The 13756-nt window shown below is 37.5% G+C and overlaps 1 protein-coding gene across 2 annotated transcripts in view; it reads right to left on the reverse strand.

The window, feature by feature from the left end:
* Window positions 1-7188, reverse strand: part of whrna (whirlin a) — a 96239-nt gene extending 89051 nt beyond the window's left edge. For both annotated transcript variants that reach the window (XM_089123618.1, XM_089123617.1), the window contains exons 1-2: window positions 6661-7188; window positions 5132-6037 (exon numbers count right to left, since the gene is read on the reverse strand). In XM_089123618.1, the coding sequence (XP_088979744.1) occupies window positions 5132-5866 (735 nt within the window). In that variant the 5' untranslated portion in view covers window positions 5867-6037; window positions 6661-7188. The remainder of the gene's footprint in view (window positions 1-5131; window positions 6038-6660) is intronic.
* Window positions 7189-13756: the final 6568 nt, after the last annotated feature.

Below are 13756 nucleotides of genomic sequence, written 5' to 3' on the forward strand. Positions count from 1 at the left end.
AAATTACTTATTTTCTAAATAATAAAATCTTCTTCATATATGCTAACATGTTCATTTTAACAGATTCAACAGCAAACATTTACAGAAAAATAACGTCAGCTGTTCACCATAAAAAAAATCACCAAAAATTGACCATAAAAACATTCAGTGACAATGTTTCATGGTTGGCATATTGGTGCTTGTATATTTTACAGCTCTGCATGGGTTTCCTCATCCCAAGGCGTCATCTAACTGACGCTTTTGACCATGCCTCAACATCCGACGCACATGGCACCCTTTAGCTTCAATATGAGACTCGCCTCCTAGTGGTCTAACCATAGACAGTATAAGAACTGGACAGAGCCATCTCATTGGAACTCCATTGAGACAAGTGAAGCCCATTTTTGGCACTTTTTTTAGGACTTCCGTTCCTGACGCGCAGACTCAAACTGATTCAAACAGAGCTTGACGACGTAGATGTGACGTGAGCAACCCGTCTGTCTTCTAGTGGCTGTGGCATGAGAAATCTGAACCATTCCCTTCCAAAACATGCAGAGGCGGAGAGTGTGAGTAGGAGCTGTCCATGAGCTAGGAGCAGGAGAAACTTTTGCTAGGTATTCTGATTAATTATTTTGTCATTTTGCCTCCACGTTTCCCCGATTGCCCACGAGCTTCTCCTCCTGTCCATACGGTAATCTCTCTACTGTGCGATAGAGTCGCTTGGTTATGACGCAATCGTTAGCCTACTTTTACAAAAAAACTGCTTCTACAGGCCCATAAGCTACAAGGTAATGGAGAATTTTATACATTGTCGTGTTTCTTTAGCAATAAATAATGGACAAATGGGGTCTTCAAGCGCCTCAGATGTGAAGTTATTTGTTGTTAAAGTGACGCCAAAATGAATGGGAGTCAATGGAAATGCTAACGCAAGTGAAGTTCTGCTACAAGCTCCCGCGAGGCTTCAACTTCTGGTCGATGGATTAGCCCCTTGAGTCTAACCCTAACCCTACCCCAGACCTAAACCTACCAACGTCATCGAACTGATGCTAAAGGTTGCCATGTGCGTCGGATTTAAACATATGGTCAAAAGTGTCAGTTAGATGACGCCCTAGGATGAGAATGCGTTGGTTTCCTCAAGGGTGCTCAGGTTTTCCTCAGTTTGTGTGTGTGTGTGTGTCCCAAGTCATGTAATGGGAAGGGTTGGGGAAAGAAGTGACAAGCAAACTATAAAAATAATTGGCAAGAAAATTCATGGACAGTCTCTTGCGTATGGCTAGATATGGCCATATAATCACCAAGAGTCGACTGAAATGGTAATTGATAGATAGAAAGAAAAGTTTATGTTATTAAGTAAAATAATTTTAATTCAGCTACTCGAACTATGAAAATCCTTGGGTGTGAGAGACCCGGGTTCAAATCCGCTGTGAGACACCAATGTGTCCCTAAGCAAGACACTTAACACCTAGTTGCTCCAGAGACGTGCGACCTCTGACATATATAGCAATTGTAAGTCGCTTTGGATAAAAGTGTCAGCTAAATGAATAAATGTAAATGAAAATCATAGTTTTTACTTGCAAAAACATAAATTTGACAGCATTTTACAGTAAAACTACATGTGTCTTAAACCATTCACAATACAAGGTAACTTACAATAAACAGCTTTTTACTGTAGCATTTGATTTTGTTTCTTTTTTTTCCAAACATGTTTTACAATTAAGTCATCATATTGTCATCAATGTGCAATTGTATGCACAATTACATTTAATTTTGACATGGCAATGTATACAGTGTCACCTCAACTCACACCACCTCATTTTTGCCTCTCATTTGCATAAAGTTCACCATTTTAAACGTTTTGATGCACTCTCTCACTCTGCTGTCAATACCACAATGCCCCAAACGAACCTTCTGCTCAGCTCCCATGAGTGAATTGAACACGCTCACTCAGTTCAGTTAAGCACAGATGGACAGGTACGGTTAGAGGCACTGGTTATGAATCTTCTCGCTTGGCTCTAACTGAGATCAGCTGGTAAACACTGTCTTAATCATCTTTCGGTGTCAAAGGCAAGAGGCAACCTCCTCTAAGTTTGAGCCATGGCAGCTTGCATGAGAGTCACACCAGCATTAAAATTCAATCAAGTCAACTTACAGGTGCTCTTATATGCGGTCACCCTTGAAGCAGGAGACGAGGAAAGATCATTGATCATATGGGCTATCATAGCAGCACAGTGAAAAAACACTGAAGGCCATGCGGATAGACCAACCAATCATGAGATGCCAAAGGGCATCACACCCATTCAATATAGCCTATAGAGAAGGTGCGGACAGGTCACCTAGAGCATGTACAATCCATCCTCATCATTGAGTCTGTAGACGCAGAAAGAGAGAGAGAGATGGAGACAGCTCAGACATCTGGACATACAGGAAGAGAAATAATGATGTCAGTCTAATGGATCTAACATTGGACATATCCCTGAATGCATCCATTAAATACGTTATTTCTTAACAATCTTATTTTATTATATAATAGGGCTGCACAATTAATCGAATTTGTAATCACGATAACAATTACAGATGCCACAATCAGCCTATGTAAACGTTCAAAGAAGCATTTACACACATAAAAATCCACTTACATTATACTGTGTTTTTTAATAACATTATAATAGAATGCCTATTTTACTTTGGTTTGGTTTCTTTAAATAAAAAAAAAATATATTTGATATTTGAGGCATAATGCTATAGAAAATGAATAGGTTTTTCAGGTTTTTCGGCATGTATTCACTTCAAAAAATGGTCATTCAATGTAAATTGTGATAATCTTAATTTTTAATCGCACACTGTAAAAATATTTTCAAGATTTGTTATAACAACATATTTTCTTTTGTCAAATCAACTTTATAATAATTTATTTAGTTGAGATAACTTCTTATTTTTAGTTTCTGATGATTAAATGAATCTCCTTCATTGTATTAACTCAAAATTTTATTGTATCAACTTAAAATTAAGGCAACCCAGGTTACTTACTTTTTTAAGTTAAACCAACAATTTTTTTACAGTGTAGTAATCACAAGATTTTTTCTTTTGTCAAATCAACTTAAATAATTGATTTAGTTCAGATAACATATAATTTGGAGTTTCTGATGGTTAAATCATTCTCCTTCACTGTTTTAACTCACTTTTTCCATTTAAATGAACTTAAAATTTTAAGGCAACCAGGTTACTTACTTTTTTAAGTTAAACCATCAATATTTTTTTACAGTGGGGAATAATCAACAATTATGAATCTTGTCATAATCGTTAAATGTTCATTATATGTATTTGTAATTTATGAATAATAATTAATAAACATTGACCATGTTTGACGCTCTATTACAATTTCTAATGCTACTGCATATTAAATCTGTCTAAACTTTCTTTTTGGGTGAACTATACTCATGTACCCAACACAGTGACAGTGACAAATGTAGTACATCCGGATTGCATTAACACTACACATGTCAAACTATATATACATTTTAATGGCCACAAAGCAATAACTCACTCCAAAAAAGTATCCACTTAAAGAGTATCCAGTTTCAGATGGAGCCACTGTTACTTTTTCCGTGAGTTTCACCAACTAGCATTGCAACATGTACTGAAAAGTATTATTTTAGTGTTTACCTCAACAACGTAAACCAAGAACGTATAATGGCAGGGTTCATTTACACATCACAAAGGTCAACAGAGTCTGAGGAAATCCTCACTGTAACTAAAAAAAGATGTTCTTCCGTCTGCAAGAAAATAACTCTGCCAGCTAGCATGCAGGGAGAGGCACCGATCAAAAGTACACTGTGCGGAATTGATCTGCACCCAGCAAAAACCCAGTCAAACCGCTCTCCGTTCTGGCTGCTTATCAGCTTGTGTCTTCGCTATGTCTGCATTACATGAGAACAGGAACATCAAGACAAGCGGAAGGTCATGTTCAGCCTGGGGAGAGGCCCGTCCATTTACTCATGCAGATCAATATGATTAACTGGGAGGAAGCAGCCTTCCCCCTCTTCCAGGCAGCGTAGAAAGAATTTATACCCTGCTGTTCAACTGTGCCAGTTTTCCCCAGGCGAAGGGAAACAATGACACAGAGACGAGGCAAACTGTTCATGTTCAGTTTCTCTTGGCGCAGAGATTCACAAACATGGGAAAATGGAAGAGTCAAACAGGAAATTATCAGTGGAATGGAGTTCCTAGTCATATGCCAACTTTGAAATATGGTCCGCTCGGGACCTCCACTTGTAGATGCGGAAATAATCTACATTCATCATTGTAATAATGAAATCTTTTGAGGTTTCGCGCTGGTGGAAGCCTTTGGAAAAACTAAGACTTTTTGAAGATGGCTCAAAGTGTACTAGAGGAACTTCAATATGCAAGTGCATCAAAGCCTTTTGCTTGTTATGATGGCAAATGTTTAGTTTCTTGAATAAACTAATAGGTTCCTCAGAGAACTGCTTTAGAGGTTCTCCAAAGGGTTTCACCGCACCAGAGTCTATGGCATGTGAAAACTAGTGATTGCCACAAACAATATGTTTATTGGAGACAACTTTTGAACAGAATGCAATCTAGCTGGAATCAGCACCATGGACAGCACATGAGATCTCCGTAACAGGTTCAACATGCAGGATTACTTCCTATTATTATGATTACAGTTCTATTATAGTTATTTGTTGAGGTTCAGGCAAAATCAGCTCTTCTTTTGAATGACAACTACCTGAAAGGAAATGCTTCTACACTGAAAGCTGCGTATGACAGCAAGTATTATTGATACAAAATCAACAAGTCACGTCTTATTGAATTACATCTAATCCATACACACTGATCAATAACATCAACATTTGTACAGGCCTTCATGGCTAACACATCTCAATAATAGCATTTATCATTCTGGTCCTTCAAGGGACACTTTCAGCTGCTTGTCTTGCATTAATAATCAATCAAGGAGGAGTTGCAGTCTGCTTCCCTGAGGTTTAATGACTGGCAAAGCTGGTGATCTCAGCACAGTTATAATATCTGTGGCCATATTAAATAGCTCACACAACAGCATCATTGAATCAACTTTATATTTAATCACATCTACTTAAACATTACACAACATATTGATAAAATAAATATACCTTACCTTAACTGCTTCTGCGTGCGTGACCCGGTCGAACACTTTGTCGTTAACTTTCATTATCTGGTCTCCTATTCTCAAACCCTCCTTTTCTGCCAGTGAACCCGGTTCCACCAGCGACACATAGATCCCAACTCCATGCTCGGAACCTCCGCGGATGCTAAATCCCAAACCCTCGTTGCTCTTGTGACGCTTGAGGATCACCTGTCGGATCTCTCCAGGGGGCTCCGGTAAGAAATTGCTGCCCAGTAAAGGAATAAGAGTCGCTGTCCCATCGCTGCTGGTGCTGATACTGTCAGGAGATCCGCGCAGAGCGGCTTGAGGCGCGCAAGCAGGCGAGAAATGAGCCCCGTGTGTTGGACTGGAATTAGCAGCCTCTTGGGAGCCGTCCGGGTCACCATTGCGCGCAAGCACATCAGATTTCAAGTAGAGCCCCTCTGATGTGTACTGATCGAACAGAAGCTGATCCGAGCGCGGAATGACCAGGCGCAGCATGGGCAGGAGCTGACGCTTGCTCGGGACGTTCAGTATAACCTTAAGCGTCTGGACCAGATCGTACACATTGCGCTTGGAGTGGTACACGTTGAGGCAGTGGATGAACTGCTCTCTCTCGAGGTCGCTGAGCAGCAGGTTGAGAGCGTTGTGAAGCTTCTTCACGTTGGCGGACAGAGAACGCGCGCTGGAAGCCACGGAGTTGCCCGAGGAAGAGTTGAGCGACAGGCGCTCCAGGTCTGTGCTCATCCTCGCGCCCTTTGCCTGGATCACAGAGGCACGCGGAAGCGGAGGGGTCCGGCGAGCATTGCAGTAGCACCGGAACCGAGTCTACAGGAGCCTGCGGAGCGGCGCATGGCACTGCGGTGCCTTGATGTTCACGGTCATACTCAATATTATATCAAACGAGTCACACAGGACCTAAAAAAACAAACAAACACATAAATCTAATTATCGAAAAGTTTGGAATTGAAATAAGCACTTTCAATCTTAAATGCTGCTATGTAAATTTTAGGCCTATGTAAAAAAAGAATCATCATTTTAGTCTGAAATATTGAAAAAGTTACAACGTATGACTGAACTTATTTAGGGTACATATTACATGTACATTATGTACAATGGAGTGTTTTATATGACATATTCTGTTGTTTAGTGTTTGCTGCATTCATTTAATGTCATGTACCTGGAAGGTAGTGATCTGGCTTTGTTATTAATCACAGTTGCTAAAGAGATATTTTTTTTCTACTTATATTAACTTGTGGCATTCAACAGTAGGCTACCCGATATTATTGGAACAATTATTTTACAATGGCAAACAGATTAGGCTAAATAACTAACGAAAGTCTATTTTTTAACATGAATAGCCCTACTGAACGAAATAATGACATACACTCTACGATTATGAATTTAACAATATGGTCATCAAAATTCATTCTCATCATCACATTTCATATTTATAAAAAAATATGAAATTGACATTTCACGGTAAAAACAGAACTTTAAAGTACATTTTAAAAAGCCCTATATTCGAGCGCAAAGTGCACCTTCCCAATAACGGTGGCAGAAAGCTACGCGCTCCGGTGCGTCTTGTGCTCGTGAAAAGGGGGTCAAGTGGCCAGTGCGTCTTCTCCAATATCTCTGTCGTCAACAGCGAATCCCTCATGAAGGAGTTCAGGATCTTTGCCCAGAAATCCAAAGCTTTACAACGACCACAATCATACGAATGCGTCACCGTTGATTAGTTTTTAAAGTAGAGCACCGGATCAGCGTTCAGTTCTAATCCACTCGTCCCTGTATTTGGAGGATATGGCACCCAAACTAAAATGCAAAGTTGTTTTCCTTTGGCACGCTCAAATCAGAAAGTTGAAACGCGCTTTAATCCACTGGAAAGCGCGCTGGATGAATTCCACAGACAAATAAAACAGACAGGTTGCAAAGTTATTTGTTGCGTTAGTGCCCAAAGAAAAAAAAAAGGAAAACGGCACGGACTCGACTGTGTCTCCGTCTAGCCTTCAGCTGTCGGAGGGGATCGACTGAACTGGCTCGCTTCAACGAGTCCCTACACAGGAAATGACGCAGCTTATGTGGTGCGCGTAAGTTGCTTAGTAACCAACAACACGCGAGTCATGCCGGGCGCGCGCAGGACTTGCAAATGACCAATTGCTTATTTTAAGATCAGTGTTTTACACTGCATTCAGAGCAGCGCTATGACAGGTATGAAAGCGAGGCTGTGAGGATGCTTAAAATGTACCTAAAATGCACCTAAAATGTACTTATTAGCACCTAAAATGTACATATTAACACCTAAAATGTACATATCAGCACCTAAATTTACAAATTAGCACCTAAAATGTACATATTAGCACCTAAATTTACAAATTAGCACCTAAAATGTACAAATTAGCACCTGAAATGTACATATTAGGACCTAAAATGAACAAATTAGCACCTAAAATGTACATAGGCCTATTATTAGCACCTAAAATAGACAAAAGTTTACTTTAAACAGGTACAGCCCCAGTGACAGCTTTTTTACCTTTTTTCTGAGAGTGTACTGTCTGTTTTTTATTTTTATGTCTACTGAAATTTCTTGGAAAGATATTTTTGCAGTGTTTTGTCAGCCGAAAAATCCCAAAACACAAAAAGATGTGGCCATGTCCCCTGTCCATAGCCTCGCTTTCATTCCTAAAAAATATGATCTAGCTGCAGTGAATAAGGTTTTTATCATTGAGACATTTTTGTATTAATATTATTCTGATATTATTTTAATTTTAGTCATTTTTTGTGTACATTTATATATGTTTTCTTATAGATTATTCATTTGGATTAGTTTCATTTTATTTAGTTTTATTTGGCAATGTCTGATAAAATGTCTATTTTTGTTTCAGTTTAATTTAGTAAATTAAGTTTAACTAAATGAAAACGTTGAAATAAAATAGGCTAAGTTTTTCAATACTTTAATACTTTTTATGGCTTCAGTTAACTATAATAATCCTGTTTAAGAGTCCTTTGAAAGCAAACTATCATTATCCCTGGACAGCATAAACATAAATAGCTTCTTACTCAAAGATCATTAAAATCCTAAATAGACAATAAATAGCATTGTTGTAACTCCATCAGAAATGCAAAATGCAAAATGCAAAATGCAAAAAAAAAAAAAAAAATTCCAATTTCAAATTTGCAGTGATTGTTGATTAGAATTTGATGATGCAATCAACTCAACCAGAGAAACATGTTAAGTTAAAGAAAAAACACATAACCTGCTAGTTAATCAAGAAACCAGGTTAATACTCTAAAGTGTATAAGGCCCTCAAGGGTTTTAGATGCATCCCTCAATCATGTTTTACCCCTCTATAAACATTTACAGCTCTGACCACATTAGTACGGTTCACATTACGGGAGTACACCATAGAAAGCCTTTAAATCAAAACCTTTTACAGCATTTCAAAACTGATCCCATAAAGCAGAATGCTGAAATCCTGCCACAAATCTGAGTCAGCATTTCACACATAAAAAGCCGAATGGGTTTCTGGCCGATGGTGTCGATGTTACGGCACGTCAAGAGATGACAGCTGGATATACCCTCTCAGAATCGTTGGCCACATGATTCTCGCTCTAATCAGTTCCCAATCCATCTGTATTTTCTCCGAGCTTAGCAACACACACAGGTCAGAGAGGGAGTACCGGAGTGACAGTGAGTGATTGATGGGCGTAATTAATGCAGTTATTGAGGATAAGCGACAAGATGGCCAGGTAAACACGATTATTCTGCCGTGCCTCCGATATGGACATAAGTCAGAGTAACAATGAGCTGAATTCCAGCCTGGTAGGCAAGGGAAGAAAGATCTAATTAACTCTCCCTATCCTCCCGCCTGCATCAGCACTGCTAACGACTTTGTCTATCTGTTTGATTTTCAATTTATAGTGCCGACTACAGCACCTTATAGCACATGCCAAAGCTGAAAAATGTCCTGAGGAATAAAGGACAATACAATAGTCGGTTTGACAGGGAACTAATAAGGGCTGTGTGCACAAGAAAATGCACTGGTGATGATGGGAATTTGTTTATGTTGTCGAACTATAGGGAGTTTTGTCTCTGTGCTGGCTGACTGTATTAATCTCTGTTTTGAGAAAAAGCAGCTAAGTACGTTATGTAATAGGCTTTGGAAAGAGTGACTCAGAGCAAGGTACCGGTGAAGAGCGTGAATGGATTCGGTCTTTCTCCGACACAGACACTATTCAAGATCCCAGAGAGTCAGATTTTTTTTTTTTAATGTGTTAATGCCTAATGAACGACTGCATTTTCATGTCGTTCTTGATGAAGTGGATAAAGGGATTTACCCCAGTCACCATTTTCTCTACTCAGCCCAATTTATTTATCAATTTATCTGCCACTTAGCCATAAAACTAAGTGGTTCCTATATGACAACGATGTACTACAAATGAAGTTGTTCCTTTGTGTATAGACGACAACGTTGTCTAAACATTCACATGGATCTGTGAAAATGACTAAAAATGTTGTATAATTCACGCCAGGCCAGTAGTTTGCGATATCACTTTGTAAAGTAACTCTACACACCTATAGATTGAACGCGTAATAGACATGCGCATGACATCATCGTTTTCACAAATTTGTGTTTTTGTAGTTTTCTGAGAGGCGACGAACAACTTGCACTTTGTACCCAAAGGCTGCATATTAGTACCTTAGTAGTACATAATAGCACCTAAAATGTACATATTAGCACCTATGTACATATTAACACCTAAAATGTGCATATTAGTAGGCCTACCTAAAATGTACATATTAGCACCTAAAATGTACATATTAGCACCTAAAATGTACACATTAACACCTAAAATGTACATATTAACACCTAAAACGTACATATTAACACCTAAAATGTACATATTAACACATACATGTACATATTAACACCTAAATGTATATATTAACATCTAACATGTACATATTAACACCTAAAATGTACATATTAGCACCTAAAATGTACATATTAACACCTAAAATGTACATATTAGCACCTAAAATGTACATATCAACATTTAAAATGTACATATTAGCACCTAAAATGTACATATCAACATTTAAAATGTACATATTAGCACATAAAATGTACATATTAACACCTAAAATGTACATATTAGCACCTAAAATGTACATATCAACACTTAAAATGTACATATTAACACCTAAAATGTACATATCAACACTTAAAATGTACATATTAGCACCTAAAATGTACATATTAACACCTAAATTGTACATATCAACACTTAAAATGTACATACTAGCACCTAAAATGTACATATTAACACCTAAAATGTACATATTAGCACCTAAAACAGTGTTGTGTAAATGGTCCCTTAGTTGATAACCCAATAATAAGCCAACAGGAACCATTGAATTTAATACCAAATGAGAGCCTTAAATGGCAGGTCTAAAAATAGGGAAGCGTTTGAGATAAGAACTTTGAGATTAGTTTGTTGTAAATATATCTGTGATATGAAGCTTCCCAGCAAGCAATTTTGCGTTTAAAAGACGTCTAGCTGTCCAAATAGACTTGATGTCTAGGCTAAAACAAGTCAAAATTTAGGCTGTTTAGTGGAAATTTTATCATAGCCCAAGAATAGACCATCTAGATTCTAGAACATGAACATATCAAAGAAATAAAACCTTGTAATCACTGTTGTTTTTGCTTAGCCTAGATGATGGAAAATCATACATCTCGCAAGTTATTTAGGCAATGTAACCAAGTTGAAGGTTATTTTGGCTAGAAGTGTGTTACTCATAGCTGGACGATATCGGGTCTATTAATCTAGACGGTAAAGTGACGGCTATTGTTTACTAGTTCTCCATATGGATTTCATTTGTCTGCCAGTCTCCCACTTGCTCAAGCTGCTCAGGTAATGTCATTGAATTACAAGGGCAATTTGCCTCCAGTGGCAGATCTTGGAAACCGGTGGGGTCGGAGAAGAAAAAGTGAAAGTCCCAGCTTTTATTGCTAACGTAAATTAGTCCGCATTCCTTGGCCTTATAGAGAGATGGATGGGTTCAATTAACTGATCTATTTCTTTGGCACAGTTTCTCATTTTCAACTGTAATATATTTGTCCTCTAGGCAGTTTAGGATAAACAAGGTGCTTTCTGATATAAAGTGTTAAAAGTCAATATCAATATCTTAATATACTGCATGAGTACAGTACAATTAATTTGAGAGGTGTAGATTAAAGAGTGTATATTGTGCAGTGCATCCACACAAATACTATTTTTGATCAGGATATTTGTCAGTATGAAAATCCCAAAATCTAAAAATTCAAAATTCATAAATACGACTTCAAAGAATGCATGTGCATTTGTATAATTCCATTTAAGTTTATGTTAAATTTGGAATGGTTGCTTTGAATAAATACAATTAAAATAATAAATAAAAAAATATTTTTTTTATAAGTCATAGATGAGTGAACATCTATAATGGTGAACGGAACTTGTAATATTTGTCTTTTCATTTGCTCCATAAATTATTGTTCAATAAATTATTTAATTATTCAATTGTTCAATAAATTATTTAATTTCATCATCACAATCTGTGAAAAGGGTCCAACATTTTTTTATTCTTAAAAAAAATATAATAAATATAATAAATTAAAGAAAGATAATAAGTTTACAAATAAATACATTTTATTTTTAAAATACGTACATAAAAATAATGCAGTAAGTCCTGCCTTAACCAGCAGTCTGACAGCTTGTGCATTTATCATTTTGAACTGTACTCAGAGTGCCCTGCAGTATTTTTCTTAACATTATATTCATGACTGTTTATTTTATCACCCCTTATATTTATTGTTCATTATTTACTGTAGCGTCTGGAGTGTCCTGCCACTGTTCCCAGCTGCTAGAATCATTCACTTTGTTATATGTTGCACCTTGACTACATTATATTTCATTGTCATCAATTTCTTATTCATCCATTTTCTTTCCATGTCCTGACATGGAGCTTCAGGAAAATGCTCAGTCCATAAAAGAATAAAATAAAACAAACAACAGCATACTCCCATATTTAATATTATGCTCCTATTTTCAACAAACACAAAGCTTTCATTTCATCTCGCCTTGAAGTGAATCCTTGCAGGGAAGCAATTTCACATTATTGGTCATACAGTATATGCCATGAAGACTCTTCATTTGTATCGATCTAACAGTTTGTGGTAACAAACACCATTAAAGCTTTAATGACAAGAATTGATTGCTTCTTCTGTCTTCCCTTTTGTTCAGAAAAACTGTAATCAGCTCTCTTTGATGGCTTTAAACCACCACCATATTGTGGGACAAACATTATCGCTTTGTAATACAAATGATCAGCATCGCAAAAATGGCAGATCTCCAACACCATGTCCTCAGTGGAGGGTTATATGGGAACTCTGCATTTCTAATTCTCAGTAGGAAAAAGCAATTTACAGCAAAAACAGCCAAATGGTGAAGGATGACTTTTCCACCCTCCTTAACAGCCATCCAACATCCACATTTTTTGCACACCCTTGACCTTTATTCCCTTGTTCTGACTGTCTGTACCATTTCTTTCCCCATTAAACTGAGTGGCACATCTCCCAAAGGGCATTAAGGCTTTTAAACATCAAGTTACAGCAAGTAAAATCACAAATCCAGGTCTGCGCATCAATGACCAATGACACTATCACTGATACGAATGGAACGGCAATCTGCATTGCTTTAAAGGAGTAGTTCACTTTTAAAAAAAACTTTTGCTGATAATTTACTCATCCCCATGTCATCCACGATGTCCACGTCTTTCTTTCTTCAGTTAAAAAGAAATTAAGGTTTTTGATGAAACATTCCAGGATTTTCTCCATATAATGGACTTCATTGGGGACCAAACGGTTCAAGGTCCAAATGAGAGTTTCTGTGCAGCTTCAAAGGGCTTTAAACGACACCAGACGACGAATAAGGGTCTTGTCTAGGATGCTTCGAGTCATGAGACTTGAACAGAGTTTGAACAGGAGAATCACGAGCGCTCATCACAGAACAGAGCAAGGCAAGCATTTTTGCTTATAAAACTTAGACTTTGTTATTTATTTTTTAAATGACCGATTGTTTTGCTAGATAAGACCCTTATTCATAGTCTGGTGTCATTTAAAGCCCTTTGAAGCTGCACTGAAACTCTGATTTGGACCTTGAACCGTTTGGTTCCCATTGAAGTGCATTATATGGAGAAAATCCTGGAATGTTTTCATCAAAAACCTTAATTTCTTTTCGACTGAAGAAAGAAAGACGTGGACATCTTGGATGACATATGGGTGAGTAAATTATCAAAAAAAAAAAAAAAAAAAAAAAAAAGTGAACTACTCCTTTAACTTTACTTTTGAATCTACCCAGATCAGCCATGTCTTTTTATTTTATTTTGTGGGCGCATGTTAAGCACATACCCAGCCATTTCCACTGTCTCTGTTTCCAGTGCATATCATATGGAAATGTCAGCAAGGACCAGAACCTTTAAGTTCTTCAGCGGCGCTCCATTAGCGTGGGTTGGACTTTCGTACGTACAGTATACATATGTCAAGAGCCAATGTATTTATACATGCCCATTGTTATTTACAGCTGCAGGGCCGC

Source organism: Pimephales promelas, chromosome 19, assembly GCF_988280905.1.
Source record: "Pimephales promelas chromosome 19, fPimPro1.hap1.1, whole genome shotgun sequence".
NCBI classification, from domain to species: Eukaryota; Metazoa; Chordata; class Actinopteri; order Cypriniformes; family Leuciscidae; genus Pimephales; species Pimephales promelas.